The sequence below is a fragment of the Corapipo altera genome, unplaced genomic scaffold, assembly GCF_003945725.1.
Source record: "Corapipo altera isolate COAL_440 unplaced genomic scaffold, ASM394572v1 2b, whole genome shotgun sequence".
In the NCBI taxonomy this organism is placed as follows: Eukaryota; Metazoa; Chordata; class Aves; order Passeriformes; family Pipridae; genus Corapipo; species Corapipo altera.
Genome location: NW_020884874.1, coordinates 35,247,299 through 35,266,104, shown reverse-complemented (window position 1 = coordinate 35,266,104; position 18,806 = coordinate 35,247,299). Strand labels below are relative to the sequence as shown.

The 18,806-nt window shown below is 37.4% G+C and overlaps 1 protein-coding gene across 5 annotated transcripts in view; it reads right to left on the bottom strand.

Moving 5' to 3' along the window:
- SMOC2 (SPARC related modular calcium binding 2) overlaps window positions 1-18,806 on the bottom strand; it is a 139,010-nt gene that overhangs the window by 94,126 nt on the left and 26,078 nt on the right. For all 5 annotated transcript variants that reach the window (XM_027634075.1, XM_027634077.1, XM_027634079.1 and 2 more), the window contains one exon: window positions 1,556-1,727. In XM_027634075.1, the coding sequence (XP_027489876.1) occupies window positions 1,556-1,727 (172 nt within the window). The remainder of the gene's footprint in view (window positions 1-1,555; window positions 1,728-18,806) is intronic.

The window sequence follows — 18,806 nt, the reverse complement described above, 5'->3', positions numbered from 1 at the left end:
GTGGATAGAAATAAAGTTATTGGTCACTTCGAAATTTAAGACTGCTTTGACTGAATAAAAAATACCATGAAAATGTAGAATTAAAAGAAAACCAGTCTCTTGTTGATATTGACCAAGTATATTATTGGCAAATATGTGTCTATTACCATGCAAAGGAAAAATATTTAAACATTAGGGTGATGTTTGTATTAATTTAATTGTAAGATTAAAAATATTTGATTGAGGAGAACACAATGAGTATTTGCTATTAACAATGCACTGTCTAATTCAAGTTCTGCAGTTGTACTGGCACTCTATTCATTAATAATAAACAGCAAAAGAGCAGTTCTCCAAATTGTATTTACTGACTGCGGAAAAATTTGACTGCACCACGGAGGACACATTTAGTAGAGCAATTCACATCTTTATGAAAAAAATTCTTGCAGATGATATTTTCAATACGGTATAAAAAAAATAAAGAAAAACTCTCAAAACTAATTTCCATAAAGATGTATAATACTCTAATGTATAAAATGAACAAATACAAAGTGCACAATAATTCTCTCTGTCATTCATGAGTGTAATAAAAGCTTTGGCTCAGGTAGCTTCATTATGTTATCCTTGTTCACCAAAGTAAATAGATCCATCAGGTAATACAATGGTTTACTATGAAAGGGCTGAAGAATGAGGATACTATTTCATCTAGGCAGAAGATGAGACAGAATGTCTCTTTGAAGCAGCCTTGATGCTTCAGAGGTTTTCTGGAGCTAATGGAGAGAGATGATGTGGAAAATTGCCTCCTACAGGTTGAATTGGTGTGGTCTCTGGGGTTTTCTTCCCCCCAGCCCCCACGTCCACACCCTGCCCCTCTCTTTAGACAGAGAGAAAGGGAAAGTAAGTCTTTATGATCACTGCTATTATTACATTTTAGAAAGAAGATCATTGTGGTGGGAATCACCTTACACTTCAGTAAGGAAATGCATTCTCTAGCACCACACTACTCTAAAAGTTAAATGATTTGACAACAGATATTTTGTAGGTTTGCATGTCATACAATTTCTCTAAACAGAGATCAGAAGTAAAAGAATGGATGACAGAAATATAGGAATGGCCTATGAGAGCTCTATGCATTACAAAGCTTTTTTTTCTCCTTCTTTTAATTGAAACCTCCTCACCACCACCCCCCTCTAAAGGATTGTAGTTTGGAAATGCAAGACTTAATTTGACTATCTCTAACTCAAAATACCGACACCTTGCAAGATAACAATCTTAAGAGTTTCTCTGAGCTTGCTGGTAATATGGTACTTCAGAACAAGGACCTAACCATGCAATTTCCTTAATAGTGGCTTACTATAATATAAATGGATGTGGGTGTCATAATTTTGATGAAGACTCGAGATTAATTTATCTTTACATAACGTAGTGTTATAGAAATAACAGGTTGGATTTCAACCTACTTGTTTAAGAAAAATCTTCAAGTCCAACACTCCTAGTCTTCAATACACAGATATTTCCAAAAACAAATTTAGCGTCTATTATTTTTCATTATGATCAAGAGAAACTTTGATTTCCTCACCTTTGCAATTGCCTCGATAGGCTATTTCCAGCTGAGGATCTTTGCATTTTGCTCGTTGAAATTCACACCGGGACAGAAAAGTTCTTCCATCAGATGCACAGAGTGATTTCTGAGGGGAACCTGCACAGTCCAGGCTGCATTCTCTGTCTTTATCTTGGTCCACTCTCAAAAACTAGAAAAATAAAAAATTAATGCTGTAGGAATGCTATTCCAATGTGAAAACTGTTCTGTGACTTCCTTCCCCAGGGAAAACATAAATATTACCCAAAACTGAAAAGAAAGTTCTGCCTTTTTAGTCTATTCAAATACTAGCTGATTCATTATATCTGAGGTTGTTCAGCTGCTGCTTTGAAATGGCAGTTACTGCAACATTTCCATAACATACAAGAAATGCAGTATCACAATTAGGAAGTCTCTGAATCTCCTTCAATAAGTATTAAGCTCAAAACAACAACAAAAATGGTTATGGCAGAAACATTCTTCACAACAAAAATGAGAGAGCAATGGAAACTTGTCTACTTTATTAGATATGTATTAACTATTCTATAATAAAAACCTGAAAAGTCTGTTCTAAGACTCAAATAAGATTTAACATAAATATTCTCATTGTGAATTTCAATGCTCCTCTTTCTAGTTCTGCCTCAAAGCCACATTGAACCCAGCCTAACTGTTCATTTCTCCACCCCCAAGACTGCAGACAAGGCTTGTGAGTTTGGTATCATCCTTGGCACCGTGAAAAGTAGGAGCTCCTCACTCTGAAACATGCTGCCAGAAGAACTAATTGGTTCTTATGCCATTATGTGCCAGCCAAATGCAAAGATAGACAAAAGCAAAGATAGTACTTTATCTTCTGAGCTCTTGAAAAGCAGGGGTTAGGAAAAAAAGGTGAACTCAAGCAAGTCCTCAGATGAATTTCTCTATCCTTTTGCTTTTTCTGAACAAGCATGGCATATAGCTACCAAGAGGTAATCATTCTCCTGAGCCTTAAAAGGCGCCCAAGAAAAGGTCTTCATCCAGCTGAAACACTGTTTTCATTGGTGCTACTTCATCATCATAAACCTCAGACACAGAATATTTTGAACTTCAGATAAGAAACTAAGACAAGTAGGTGGAAAATTTCAAGGAAAAAAAAAAAGAGGACAAAGAGCAGCAACTGGGCTAAAAAAATAGTAAAAAAAATTGCTACGTATAGTTTTCCTGAATTTTATTACACACAAAAAATGTATAATGAGAGTTATAAATCTCCATACTCTTCATACTTAAACCATGGTCTATTTGCATTTCCTATCACTTAACATGAGAAAATACAGATGTCTTTCTGGAGAGCATGCCTCAAATGGAGAGATTATCTCAGAGGTATCACCTTAAAATAATAGTCATTCTGGATTTTTACCAGAATTTTTATATTTTAGTGGTATACTAAGATAAAAAAGGAAGCTTCCTTTTCCCAGTGTTTTTGAGTAATTTTTCATTTTTAAGAATAATTAGCTTCAGAAGCAAATTACTCACAAATTACACACAAACCCCGAATCTTTCTTTAAGGAATTTAGCTACAGAGTTCCAGAAGTGAAGGATAGATGCTCCTTTTCCCCATATTTTGGTGTTATTTCGCAGATCCTTGTTGCTGACAGAAATTAATAATTAGCTGAGCAGTACGGGAAGGGAGAAAAACTAAAGTCATCTCCCTTTACCTACAAAATGAGCAACAGTAAAGACAGGCACCCATGACTCTCAACAACCTACAAATCATGTTGGTCTCCAGGGCCTGCGTGGGTGCCCTTATGAGCTGCAGTGTGGGAGCCCTGGTGAGATCCTCCAACCCTCTCATTCTTGCCTGAGAGGCATCTGCAGGACTCCAGGTTTAGGCCTAGCTAGGACTACAAAAAGGACTTTTCAACAAAAAAAGGACCACATGGGGCCCCTGGACGTCCTCTGCTTTGCCTTGGATTTCCCCAGTGGATTTGGTGATGGCAAGTCAAGTGATCTCCCTCTTTCTGTTTTATGAAGTCAGGAGCTGAGTAAAGCCTTTCTGTATGTATATGATTACCCCTCTGTAGCAGCTAGACACTTTGCCACCCTTAATTTATCCTCAGCAACATCTCTGTTGAGCAGAGAATTATTTTTTCAAAAGCACAGGAAGGCTTTGTGACCCACAGAAAATCATGTAGTAGACTGTGGAACCAAACTCAGGCAGCAGAAAAAAAATCACATACCACAACAGTCTAGTCTCTGTAGCATTTTTCTCCCAGAGTTTCCTCATCTGTTCTGTTTTGAGCTGCTGCAGGAGCTAAGATGGATATGTCTGATCACGATGGACAAACCACAGTAACACAGTGGACAGAAAATCCCCTTAATCGTCTGAGGAACAAAGTCCACTCCCTTGAGAGCATGATAGTTCACAGATAAAGCTATATTTTAAAGGGCATTTATCCAAAGAGTTTTATTTAAGTATTTTATTATTTCAAAGCCTTAGAGGAGATTAGGGCAAATTATGGGTTCAAGGATATTCAAGCAACCTGGAAAAGCAGAAGATGAAGACATACCCGGGAGACAAAACCACTTGAATAACTTGCTGGTTAGCCAAACCTCACTGGAGAATTTGGGTTATACATTTAAACAATTTCCATCAACCTAATGTAACTGCAGGATTTAAGAGCAGGAAGGACAAAAAGGCAAGCAGCTGTGAGGAATGCTAACATGCAAGAGAGACTAGCAAATGTACTTAGAAAAAAAACCAGATAGAAAGTACGTGATTGACACTTGGAAAATACTTCTTATCACCTTTACTACAGCAGTATAAGATGATAAAAGTGCAAATCAGTATTGCTTGATCACATAACCAAAGGAATCAACAAATACATCAAAACTAATGCTGAAACAAGCAAGGGCTATGAAATTTGTTATGAGATTTGCTATTTGTTTAAACAGGAACAAGCAGAGTCAGTGACATGAAAACTGGGATCATACTGAGTCACATCTTAGAGCTGTAGTTTCCAGTGAAAATATTCCCTTAGATCAAAATAGGACAGTTTAGAGAGAAAGATGGTTCAGTACAGACCAGAAAGTGACTCACCTTCAATATTGGCTCACCTAATTCTGTCTTTGAATTCATTTAACAAACAAATCTGTTATGGTACAAACATGTGATTCACTGAAAGACAAGGTTAAAGAAGCATTTCTGTTGAATGCTGATAGGAACTGAAATTAAGCCAACAATAGCCGACCAACCTGAGGTGGAACTATTTTGAACTAGAAGTACAAACTGGACAATTATGGTCAAATCCTATTAAAAAGCAAACAGCTTTAACAGAGATGTGTTATTGCCCTAATAACACAGAAACCAGTCTAGTCCAGTTTCAAAAAATTGGTTTCAACTACAAATTATACCACAGATCAAGAGGAATGACTCTTTAACTCTAGTTACTTTAACTTATCGTCTGCTTTACATTTTAATAACATTTATTTTAGCCTTTCCCAAGCACTATACTTGACAATACACAATTTCCAAAGGGCTTCCTATTCTCTACTTGACAGTGCTTTATATGCTTATGTAGTATTTCTGAGAAGAATGAAAATGGGACCATATCAGAAAAAATTTTGATTATTTAGTTTAACTCATTAATAAAACCAAAATAATTAGATATGTGTACCCACTTGACAGGTATAACCATTGATGAAATATTATTTACTTTCATATGTTTCAGGTATCATAGAATCTCAGTATTTTCCTTCAGCGTCTCACTCCTCAAAGACTCAGTACTGGTTGAAACGTGCCTCCCTGTATCACCAATGGTCCCAGTGATCTTTCATCCCTCTGTTACTGAAGTTCAGAATATGAAGTAGTGGATATCTGAAACCTTGCTTAAAGTGGAGGAAAACATTTATGCTCCATTTTTGCTCTGTTTTCTGCTTGGTTTATCTTTCAGCTTTGTTTTTGTCACTGCTCCCACATCTGGGCTGTGGACAGCTTATTTCTTCAACCACAAGCAATGTGCTGCAGTCAATGAGAAAGTTTTTCCAATACCTCAAGAGTAGATATTCGATCGTTTTCTTACTGTGATATTAAACTATTTACCAAGATAATATGCATATATAAGTTTATTCACTGCTATGGCATAACACATATCTCCTCTTTACCTTACATTATCCACTTTTATGCAGGGATTCAGTGCCATTCCCTCTGGTCTACATCCTGCAGCTACATCATTGCTAGGACAGAAAAGGTCTTCAGATAAACCTGAGACATATGCACTTTTGTGCATTAGAAATGCACAACTCTGTGAACCCACACTGTGTAGCGCAGAGAAACTCTTCTTCCACCTAAGCAGATCAAAGTGTACTGCAAGAAAAAGGGTGCTTGGCTAGAGAGCCAAAAACTGGATACCTCTACAGGCTAAACCGCCAGTCAAAGAAAGAAGAAGAGTCAAGACCAGTCTTACAGTCTGGTCATGGGGAGCGTTGATGTCTCTCCCCATTGGAAGAAAAGCTGACAACAGATGCACTTAGGCTGAGGGGGTAGAGATTAGTTATTGAATCTGGTTCAAAGCCTTAAGCAGTAATGTTCTATTCTACATTTCACAATATAATGCACAGCTGTGGATTGTCTTTGGTCAGAGGCTACTGTCTGATTAATCTGAGCAAGGCAGGGTAGTGTTCCCCAATTTATTTTTTTTAATATTATTTTTTTTTAATACAGGCCAGCTTGTCTCTAATTCTTGCAGTTCTTTAGAGATATCCTTAATACAAACAGGCTGCACACAAAGCATAACTCATAACTATGCTAAACCTATTTTTCTTTGCCCTAATCTAAGTTCTCTTACTAAAGCTAAAGACCAAGAAACTGCTTTTTCTGTCTGTGGATAGAAACTCCATCCTCTTCTGTGGGACCAGTTTGAAGTCTGTACACTAGGAAGAAGACGGACCTTAAGGTTCATGGATTTGGACAGTTCTTCAGAGGTTTTCAACCTTTCTTCAATTCATAGACTCCTTCAATTTTCCTTAACCTATATACCCTCTACTGACGCTAGATATTTAAGCACAGTGACAACAGGTTTTTAATTTGTTACTTTTTGTGGACCCCTTATATATGAAGAGTGTCTCTCTGATGAGGTTAAAACTACTGTTTCAGAATATAAAATGAAATTCAAGACTGCTTGCAAAACAGGAGACTAACACTTCATCTTGGAGTGCTGAAGGCCAAAAAGGCCTGAAAAATAATCAGAAGAGAAAAGATGGATATTAGACATAACTGTTTGGCTCTGAAAAGCCTAGTGAAGACTATAGCTTTGAAAGGCAATTTCTTTATTCTGCATCTGGTTACTGTGAGTTGTTGAATACAACAGTCTGACTTCCCTGCTGCTGGTATGGGAGGTCTGCGAACAAACTATGGAGCAGTGTGTTCTGAAGTGGCTCTATGCTAAGAGCTTTTTGTTGTTGAAAAATGTGCTGATTTATAACGATTTATGTAGCCATGCTGTTTCTGTCTGAGAGTGGCTTGAAAGGCAGATGTAGAAACCTCCAAGCTAGGAATATTTTGTTCCCTCCAGGCTTATCTACAATGGGAAAATGAGTTAGACAATAATAATACATACGTATGTGTGTGTATATAGATATATATATATAGATAGATATATACATACCACTGTGTATATGTATATCCACACATGTAGGCTCTAATATGCAAAGTCATATTCCCATGTGTATTTCAAACAAAGGCAATGATGTTTAAATATCCAGAAGTTATAGTCTGCCTTAGAGGGCACGCAAATCAGCTAGTCTGTCTTGGTTAGTCTGCTTCATTAAAACACCATTAATTTTTTCAATAGTTATTTCATCACTCTTTTCCCTAGGAATGAAGCAGAAAGTGGTCCTGATGAGTCCCTTCAAACCCCGTATATTCTGATTTCAAGGTACATTTACAGAACAAACTCCACTCTCATCCCAACGCCATGGGAAAGCATTCAACCCTAGCACTGAATGGTATGGAAAACCTAAGTTCTCCTTAATCTTGCTGTTATTTACAACGGTACCAGCAGATACCTTCAAAATGACAACTCTGTATAACTGCTGTATTTAACCTATTTTTAACAAATTAGTTCATCTTGTGCTGTCCCACTGAAGCAAAACAGTCCTTCATGACTGTTTCATGACAAACTCAGACCTGCCTACTTCAAATTGGGACTTCCTTCTTTTTACAAACATACAGGACATCACCACTAAGGTTAAGCTTCCTTAAATACCTTCTGAGACACTGTTTTATTGAAAAGGACCCTGTTAAACCTTTGAACAGACATCCACCACCACCACCTTTGCCTCATTACATTTTATGTAACTTTTCATGTGTAACTTACTATATCAGACCTCTTTCTCTATAAACTTTAACAAGCATGGTTGAAATCAACAACTAGAGTATGCAGTTTCACTGAGTGGGAAGGTGGGGTTTGAGTTTGTTGTTCCTGATGTAGTGGTACTTTTTATTTTTTTTAATCACTCATGGATCACTACTCAAAGTCAGCTTCTAGTTACCTACCTATCAATTAGAACAGTGTTGTGCTTTACTTAGTACCCTAGAGTGCTCCAGAGCTTTTGGAGCCTCACTGCCAAAACTACAGTCTCCTCTTGTTATGACCAGCACAGAAAATTATTAAACAGAGTTGTGCTTTGATTGATATGTTTTGCTTTGGCATGTTATTTTTTAAATGTTTATTGCTTTAACAGGTGTTTTTTTAAGTGACCTCTACTTTGCTGTATTGATGGAGGGATGGAGGGGAATGGATGCCAGCACATCCATCATTTCTTTTTACTGCTGCTTCACAAATTACTAAAAAAGGCAAAACTTCTAAGTTGTTCAGCCATGTAAACTAGGAAGGACTGAGCTGAGATTGAAGCAAACTGTGACACATGTTCTTTCTTGCTCTAACAAAAGGATGGACATCAATTTATTACATGTGAATGCCAGAAAATGCTAAAAGAACAAGCAGTCAAAATCTACTGGTTTTTTTCTCCCTTCGTCTTAAAAAGAAATTTAAAGGTAGTGCATTCTATCTCTTGAAGGGCTATTCCCTTGAGTAGCTCAGTTCTAGGATCTGGTTCCATCCCTACTGAGGTAAATACACAGACAGCAATAGGAGCAGGTTTGGGTCCTATTTAGTAGCACTCGGCCCTGGTGAATTACCCTTTCAGAAGAACCTTTCACTGATTCATTTGACTGCTTCTACAATATAGTCTTTGCAAGCACAAAGTACTCACTTGAAATGAGTCATACCAGAAGCTGCAATGTCTGAGCATTGGAAAAAATGTATGAACAACTTGTTGGCATTGACCCCATATAACTAAAAATAAAGTAATAGTCTTAATTTTCAAAACATGACAAAGACCATCAGTGACACTAAAACACCCTTTATCTGACTACATTCATTCCCCTCGAAGATGAGGGCTCCTCCATATTTCATGAAACCGCTTATTTTTGCAAACAGAGCCTAGTGTAGTCACTGTAGAAGAAAACAGCCAACATATTTAATACTGTAGATATTCAGGAGTAATAAAAGTGCACCACAGGGCAAATAGACTGCAATTTTTTTTTTCTTTCAAAAGAACAGTTTATCTGATTTTTCAGGGATTAAAAAAAAAAATCTTCATGTGATATTTATTATAATAATTTTGAACTCCAGGTTAACATAAAAAGCTGTTTTCTTTCATTTTACAGCATCAAAAAAGTTAAACGGTACCTAAACTAAGGCTATGCATTGCCTGAAAATTGAACTGTAGATTGGGATGGAAAACATGACAGTCTTAGTACAGTCCTGAAAGCAACAAGGTGTGCACCACTGCTAACTAGACAGATCTCAGCCATTTTATTCTGTCAGTGTCCAGTGACATTACTTCTCTTGGTTTTGGAGTATTACCAGCAAAGTACAGTGGTTCAGCAGAGTCAAACACTTTTGGTTACCAGAAACAAGACAAACTTGCATAAATTTAAATTGAAACTCAAATTGAAAGGGTTTCTGATCTGAAGGTATTCTGCTCTGCATGTACTGCAATCCACTAGTTGCTAAGTGTGTCATGAGTCCAGTGTTCTGCATTTTTCCCAAGTCACTGGTAACTTTATGCCCTTCATTCTTGTGGTATTGTTATTCATAATCTTTTCTTTGGCGGATTGCTGTCATTTATAGTGCTTCTTCTCAGTTGCCAGAAGTCACACAGGGAGAAAATAAACAGAGAAACAGTGGGATGCATTGTCTATGTATTGAATTATCCTCTAGTTTACTTAAGCTTTTCATAAGTACTGACCCATCTTTCAGAATACAAGTGGACTAGCACAACCATCCTGTTAGCTAGTTTCCTTACACACAGCTAATCTGTCTGGTTGGTGTCTTTTATAACCTCAGCTACAATTTGGGAAAATAGACATATTTACTTTTCAATGTAGTTCAAAGACTGCTTATTTGAAAAATATTTTGGCTTCCAAAATGTTGAAAAACTATTTTAAAATGCAAATAAAATCTAAATCAGATCAACATTTCTATATTTGAGGGGTTTATTTTAGGATTAAAGGATTTCAACACACACCCTTTAAAGTGTCTGAGGTAGCTTAAAACAGTAAAACTAAAGGCAATGATCTATAACTCAAAACAAGAAGCATTAGGTTGAACCTCTGTAACAAAGGCCAGAAACCTCCTCAACCAGCACATAGGACATGCAAAACCCTGAATACGAGCTTCTAGATGGTCTGAAGCAGTCATCTCCAGGGTAAAATTCCTATCCCTGGAATCATGAAAGGGGGACCTCCTTTCCAGCTCACCTCTGATCTTCCTCCACCACCTACTGAAGCAGCTACCAGCTCTCCACACCAGTCCAGCTGCACGGGGGTATGTCAAAAAGAAAACTTCATAAGAATCACTTACCTCAGTGAAAAGGAAATAGTTCATTAACGGAATAGGGGGACTCCCTCAAAAGCTAAAGTTAAACAGTACTGGACGCTGTGTTGCAGACTTCTAGGGTACAATCTCCCTTTGTGGGGGACAGAAAGGTTCAGCTAAACAGGCTGAGTTTCTGTGCAACTCTGTTTAATGCCTATCACGATTGGCAAGCAACTGGCCACCCTCCATATGGCTTGTTGCCTTCTCTTCCTAGGGAACTAAAGAACACAGAGGGCATCTCAAATGACGAAGACACAGTATGAGACAATATCACAACAGAGCATTTCTTTTTAGAATTTAAATCAAGTAAGCAACTGATTCACGCAGTGCAGAAACTCGATAAGACATCAAAGGTCTAATCCCCAAGCCATAAAGCTAACTTGCTGACAATAACTACAGAGCTCTAACTCTCTTACATTTATCACTGCCATCAGCTCCTTCAGAACAAAGTATTTGGGAAGGAAGGCAGGCAGCTGAGTCTGGGAGGCAGATTTTGCTCTTGTGAAACTGTTGATCTTAAAACAACATGTTGCTAGCTTTAAATACTTTAAAAAGAGGAATCATGCTAAAAGCAAAAAGTTAAACAGTACATATTTGGAATATATAAGGGTTTAACAAGCTAGTCTAATGAGAAAAAAACACTTTCCATAGGGACATAAGAACTGGTAAGTGGTTTTCTCAAACCACTGGTAGTTCTATTTCCTCCCAAATTTGGGGTTTTATGGAACTCTTGTATGTTTGTTTGTATGTTGAGCAAAAACAGTTTTCCTTTAATTTAAACCATTGTTTTCCAAGGAAAAAAACCATTAGGAAGCCATTTAATTCTAATTATTATGAGGACTTTTTCAAAACAAAAAACCCTTGAATCTGAAAAAAAATTTCTGTGTTTATCTAGTAGTGGATAGAAGGGGTCAACAAACCATGATCCAAACCAGACAATTTACAAGAATAAAACAGAATTTTTCCAAGTTCTGTGTCACATTTTAAGTGGCCTTTTCTTTCTTTGTAGCAGAACACATGTTCCTTGCTGTTCTTTGCCTTCCACACCAGCTGGCTTTTAAATATGTCCTAAAAGATTACCCAGCCCAAGTTTCACCGGCATGGGAGGAAGAAAAGAAACAGTGAAGCTATTTTACAAAAAGTTTAATCTTTTCTCCTTGTCCACTGTCTCACAGAGAGGAAGAATATATTCCACAGTAGATGCATTTTTATCTCCCTTTGTGTTGTTCCCTGAGGAAGAAGAACACTAGATGACCGGATTGAGGGCAATTGTTATTCCCCATCCCTCTTTGTAGGGAGAGTCTGGCCAGTAACCTAAGGAGAATTACAAGCTGCCCACCACAGTCTACTGATGCTCTCTGTGGACAGTGCTTGACCACATTAAAAAACAATCTGGATAAGTATGACAAATTTCAGTGCAAATATATTCAGCCATGAATATGGCTTGGAATAGACAACCAAGGGTATTTTTCAGACACCTTGGTAAATGTAACTCACTGTTTAACTGTTCAGAAAACAGGAGAGCAAAAGTTTTATGCGAATTCGATGTGCCCATATTTAGTACTGGAGAGGCCTTCTTCTCTTTAAGATGTAGGTTTGGGGACATAAAAAATCTGTCCTGTGTCAGACCTAGAACAGATTGCCTTTGATACCTGGACTAAGTTATCCTTCCGTCATTGCACAGTCCGTCACTTGACCTGCTGGATGTCATCCACTAGGCTTGTATCCCTAGTCACCTCTTACAGCACCTGAGGGCCAGGTCTCTCTGTTAATTAAAGTTCCCTGATGTCCATCACTACTGCAATCTACATCACAGGTCCATCCACAATGTATTCAGAGCAGCATTATTAGCTGACTGACACATCTGTCATAGGTTTATTATCACTGGCTAGGACTCAGGTTCACAGGTAGGAAAGTATGTTGTGCTGTGAAGCCGTCTGACAAGAAGAGGTGCCAAAGTACCACAGACTGCTGGTGCAAACAACTCCAAATACTCTGTGGCATTTTCCCATTATCAAAACAACCCATAGAAACTGGTTACACCTTTAAATAATTCTTTTGGATTCACATGTTTTAGAAAGTTAAAAATCTAAGTCCTCTGCAGCTGCAGTTGCTACCCAAATATATGTTCTCCTCACAACTTGCCATTAAAAGAGAGAAATTCTACTAGCATCAGTTTACAGACAGTGAATTTAGTCACAGAGATGTGGTGGCTTGTTCAAAGTCACAGAGGAAGTCTGTGGCAATGCTGGGAATTAAACACAGGACTCCAGAAACTCATTCCTGTTTTTCTAACCACATATGTCATCCTTCCAAATGTTCTTTCCTACATAAGATTTAGTCACGGCTGAAATAGGCCCAATTCATTAACAAAGCAAGAACCCAGCAAGAGAAACGGTATGAATCCTTCAAAACTGGTATGTGGATTTTCCTGTTAAAAACATTTGAGGATGTTTTGTAAACTAAATTATGACCTTTTTTGTTTCCATTTAAAAAAAATCTTCACTGAAGGTCATTTTTAATGCAATCTAGGATGATGTTCCAAGGAAAAAGCATGGGTTGAGCTGTCTTGGCTCAGCACACTATTGGTTCTCCCGACAGCATGGTACTGATTGATTTTTTTAGCTCTTTTAGGGCAAGTCCTGAATTCAAGGTACTCACACAGTTCTCCTCCACTTCTGACCCTAGAAGAGCAGAGGAGGACAATAATACATTCAGTTGTAAGAGGTATATAACTGCAATGTTCCTTTTCAAAATAGCCATGTCTTCCTAAAAATCAAGGCAATATTTGTACTCTTTCTACCTGCAATGAACTGACTGAATCACAGACTTTGTAAAGCATTTCCTAAACCACGAATGATAAATGCAATAAGAATAAAACATTAAATAAATGCCAAAGTCACAAAATCAGGCTCTAAATAAGGCCACAAACTTGACTTTCACTTTAGTTCACTTGGGCTTATTTATTGCTGAGCATTGATTACTTGTATTTTCTATGTCAGCTTAGCATAGTGTTTTATTTAGTTATGGGATTTTTAGCTTTAGGAGCACCTCAGTTTCCAGATACTTCTTTATGTAGCTGTCAGACATATAGAAACAATGACATCACTGTTAATATATCCATGAAAACACAGAATAGATATGATACATTAATATTTCTATAGCAAACCAACACTGTTAAGGCAGAGGTGTATTTTTCAAGGTTTGTCTAGACATTTTTTCTTACCACTAATTTTTTAAAAGCTGTACCGTAATGTTTCTCCACAACAATATTTCAACCAAGTTGCAAACTTACTTGAGAAAAATAGAAAATATTCCAACCAAGAAGGATATGTTTCTTAACAAGGTTTCCATACCTTAACACCTCAAACTTTTTTGCTCACAGTTGGAAAAGTAGAAACAATTAGCATGACAAGGAGCTGATATCATGATTCATCTGCTGCATACCATGCTTTTAACATCGCAACAGCTATTAGATAATCAAAATAAATGACGGTGGAAAGTCTTGACACAGAGTAGACAAGATGTACGTCTGTTAGCTGCTCTTAAAGGAATGAAGCTGTAAATTGACTAAATTCTTTGCTCTCCTTGCACTAAAAGTTTTATTAAGGAAACTGGACTCTGCTTGAAGTTGAAAATGTTTTGTTTCTCTAAAATATTGTTGAACCACAAGAGGATCCAAGTTAACTAAATATGGAGCAAGACATGTTTTCGTATATCAGCCCAAAATACCCTGTTACTGATTCATTGGTAACTTATGACTGGTTTGGATATAATCTTAACCAACCATCATTGGTTTTGGGAGGTGAAATGACATGAGTCAACTGTAATTAATATGATAAAGAACAGCTCACTCTTATTGCTTAAGTTAGTCCAGTCAAAGTTTTGCCTCTTGCAACAATGTTCCAGCCCTAGCCTTTCAGAAAAGGCAAATCCAAAGAGCAAGTTCCATTTATCACACAATTTCTTTCTCCCTAGCTCAAAAGCATAATAGCCTTGTAGAGATGGAAGTGAAACATAATATCATGTTTTCATGTGCACAGAACACCCAAAGAAACAATAGACAAATGCAGTATTTTTTCATATGGTAGATGTGTTGCATACATAGCTTCATAAATTGTTGCTTCCCATTACTAAACATTCTTCTTTCTTCCCATTTCTAAATCTAAAAATCATGTCAACCAAGAGACATTCTGAGATCTCTCAGCACAGCTGACATAACCCTGAACAAGAACCCAACAAAGATCTTGTTCTTTGGCAATAGTAATATCACACACAAAAAATATTAAGAGAAGCACTGGAAGTGACAGAAACTATTTAAAAAGAGAAAAAATAGTATGAATTAAATTAATCAGTAAATTTTAAGACTATATCTAACAATTCTTGCAGAAGTAGTACAGACAAATGTCAGGTTTTAAGATGCATCTTGAACTCCAGATAAAGGAGCAGATGATCTGGTGTGGACAACAGAAGGGAGATGGAGTCCAGAAGTTATCTACTGTTAAGCATATATAAAATTGCAGTAGAGAGAGAGTGAGTAGGAAGTCTGGGGAAAACTCGATTCTCAGTAACAAAGATTATGCCTTTACCCTTAAACTTGGCCTGCCTCAGTTGTCAGTTCTCTAACTATAAAGGTGTCTAGCTTTAAAGTTTTGGGGTTGTAAAAGTTCCCCTAATCACCATGTAGGTTGACTTTTACCTTTGAGATTTTCCTAGTTCTGTTCTCCTTTTGTTTACATGTAATGTGTAAGCTGAACATTTTATATTAAGTTGTGTTCTGGCACAGCTTAAATGGATTGTCAGCTTGAATATCATAGAATCCTAGAATGTCCTGAGTTAGAAGAAACACACAAGGATCATCAAGTCCAGCTCCTGGCCCTGTACAGGACTATCCCCAAGAGTCATACCATGTGCCTGAGAGTGTTGTCCAAACGCTTCTGTAACTCACAGCAGGCCTGATGCTGTGACCACTTCCCTGGGAAGCCTGTCCCATCCACCCTCTGGGTGAAGAACCTTTTTCAAATATCCAATCTACAACTCCCTAACACAATTTCAGGCCATTCCCTCAAGTTCTGTCACTGGTCACCACAGGGAGGAGATCAGTGCCTGCCCCTCTTCTTCCCCTCCTGAGGAAGCTGTAGACTGTTATGAGGTCTCTCCTCAAATCTCCTCTTCTCCAGGCTTGAACAGACCAAGTGACTTCAGATGCTCCTTGCATGGCTTCCCCTCTAGGCCCTTCACCATCTTCACAGCCCTCCTTTGGACATTTTCTAACACCTTTATATCCTTCTTATATTGTGGCGTCAATCCATCTCTGATAAATCATTCATGATGTATTGTGAATATCAAAAAACCAGTGCTAAAACAGACTTGGTTTTTCTATGATGTATGTTCGAGTTGCTTTTAAGAGGTTGAAAGAACAACCAATAACTGTTACAAAATTCACCTATGCTCTCAAAAGGCTTTACCTAATCATGTAGTTTTGTACACAAAAATAAGATCTCCACTGTTCATTCAAGGATTCACAGTTTGCAAGCTTTGAAATACTGCTATTCTCAAGGGGAGGCAGTCTATTATTGCTCATCTTTGCCTGCCTCAAAGTTACAAACTTGAGTGGCAACTTAAAAGAAAGTGTCAGGATTTGTATGTTTCTTAGCCAAGACCCAGTACTTTGCTGAAGAAGAGCTTGTAGATCTAATCATCTTCCTGCACTCTAATTTATTATTTGCCCAAAGTACCGGTTTCTTCTATCTGATAGAATATGCAATGCGACATTTTATGGAACTCATTGTTTTCTCTCTTGCTCTCTTAGTGGATTATATTTTCGTGTTAAGCCTTACTGAACTGGTAACTGCATGGATCTTACCCTTGATTGACCCTGGTTTATATTGTTCTTGGCGAGAAGAAGCAAGAATGAACAACCCCCAATGAGAAATCTGACCATCTTCCTCCAGGGGGATTGCAGCTGTGGAGAGACCACATGTCATCTTTGGAAAATAAAAATCTGTAAGGCAGCTTTTCCTTGCTGGCATAATATGATATGAGTCAGACCACTTTCACTAGCACAGGTAAGTCACGTCACCTCCTTTGATGAAACAGAAAAATAGCAATTGCGTCCAAATAAAGCTATAGGTAAAGGAATGGTAGTTTATTTTCATGCAATGTGAATCTAAAAACAAAGGTTAGATTAAGCAAGTCAGGAAATCTACAGGGGAACACTCAACAAGAGGATTTTTCACCAATGCTTACCCGAGTTCCTATCTCTGACCAGGACAAGAAATACCACATGAACAGCCACAGTTTAATCCGAAATTGGATATGCATTCAAGAATAATGAAGATGGAGGGATAGGGAATGACAGACACAAAAACACAGGACTTTTGCAAGCCCTGTCCAACCTAAAGAGCAGCTTGGGTTTCTTTACAGCTCAAGTTCAGTTGAAACCTTTATGTAACTCAATAGGAAAAACTGGAGTGAAAATCAAGACTTGATCCAGCTCTTATATTCTCTTCACCTCAAATGCTTGTGTAATGCTGGTTCCAAATAGCTGATGAGCGATAGCCTTAAAGATGAGAGGCAAACAGCACAATGGCAAATCCAGTGATCTGACAGGATGCAGCAGGACATGGCTATAAAACATGTGAAGAGAATGGATTGGTTGTAGCAGAGCCTGGAAGAAACCAGTGAGGTGGGAGAAAGACAGCAAGGAGGATGCAGGAATGGTACTGAGAACTACCTGAAAAAAAAGGTCTCAGATGTCCATTGTAGAGAGCTGCCATTCCAACCCATTTGTGTTTTGTGTTTGCTAGCACATCTGCATTGTGCTCTTGCACATGCAAAGACTTGCAGACAGTTTCTTCCCAAAGTTGATGCAATAAATACATGTAATTTCTATATTAGTAGCATAGAGACACATCGTACGAACGGCACAGACCTTTCGTTACACGTCATCTACTGGCACCAGTTTCACTGACTTTAGCAAAGTTACTCCTGATTTACATCTGTGCAAAAATAAGTCCAATGTGCTCAAGCAAATACTCTACACAGCTGGGAGAGTTTAGAAACATGAAATAGATGTTTGTAACACCATGTTATTAAAGAAAAACCCAAACCACAGAGTTTAGAACTGAATCCAAATCCTCCTCAAGTTTGGTGTGTTTTAGATCCAAGATTTTGATTCAGACTCTTGTCTATATAAATTGTAGCAATTCATAATTTGCTGTAATTTTAGCTAATATATCACGCCGAATATATCGGCACCTACTTTGGATTTTAAAGGCTTTGTGGCAACTGGTAAATTAAGTTGTGGAACATGAACAGTAATGAGTACTGGTCTAAAACAGAAACAGAGAAAATAAACATTAACAGACAAGTGCCAACTTGATGTTCCATTGAAATTATAAATTCCATTGACCATAACTCAGATGTGAACATTAATTTACTGTATCAACAAATACCTGATCATTACAAGAACTCACTCTAAGTTAAGCTGTAGGGACACTTATGAGACAACCCAACAATTTCCAGCATGAAAAATTTTTTTATGGTTCCAAAACCAGTTTTTGCTTAAAGTTATATCTCTGTTTCTATGAAGATTACCCATCAACCTCAGCTGTTTCCTTACTCAGATATTTGTGGGGGGTATTGAACTCTTTTTAATGTCGTTAGCAGCAGTAATCCCATTTCCTTCCATAGGACAACTTATTGAATGCTTATATATTAGAAAGCAGAACTCACCCATTTTGAAAATATTTCAAGGCAAGAAAACTTTACAGGAAGTAATAAACAAAAAAAATAACTTTCTTATTCAAGAGATCTGCTTTAACTTCCAGTAAAGGCAAAGAACTAATAACTTGAAGCTGAAGTTAGAAAAATTGAAAACACAAACTACTTTTATTTTTAAAAGCTGAATCTTATTTATCAGATGGATTTACATACTCTTCAGTATGAATGAGAATAGGAGTGGCCCATCTATGAATATGTTCATGCTTAATGCTTAGTTCCCTAATAGCCTAATTTTTGTGAATTTGGAAGTATTCATTTTTTACATGTATATACTGAAAATGGTTGTATAAGAAGTAATTAACCCTGTAATAAAATTAAATCATCTTCCCACTCTTGAGAATCAGTATCCAAGCCAAAATATGTTAACTATGAGTCAATTGTGGGAAAAAGGTTTCTTTCCTAGAGCCTAGGCCAGTAATTTCAAGTTTGAGAAAGTGCTTTCAAATGAAGTTAAAGGTCTACTGACTCCAGCCACAGATGTTTTCTCTCAGAGGTGGTATATGCTGCCAACCAAGTTGACAATTCAGAAATATTGGGAATATGCAGAA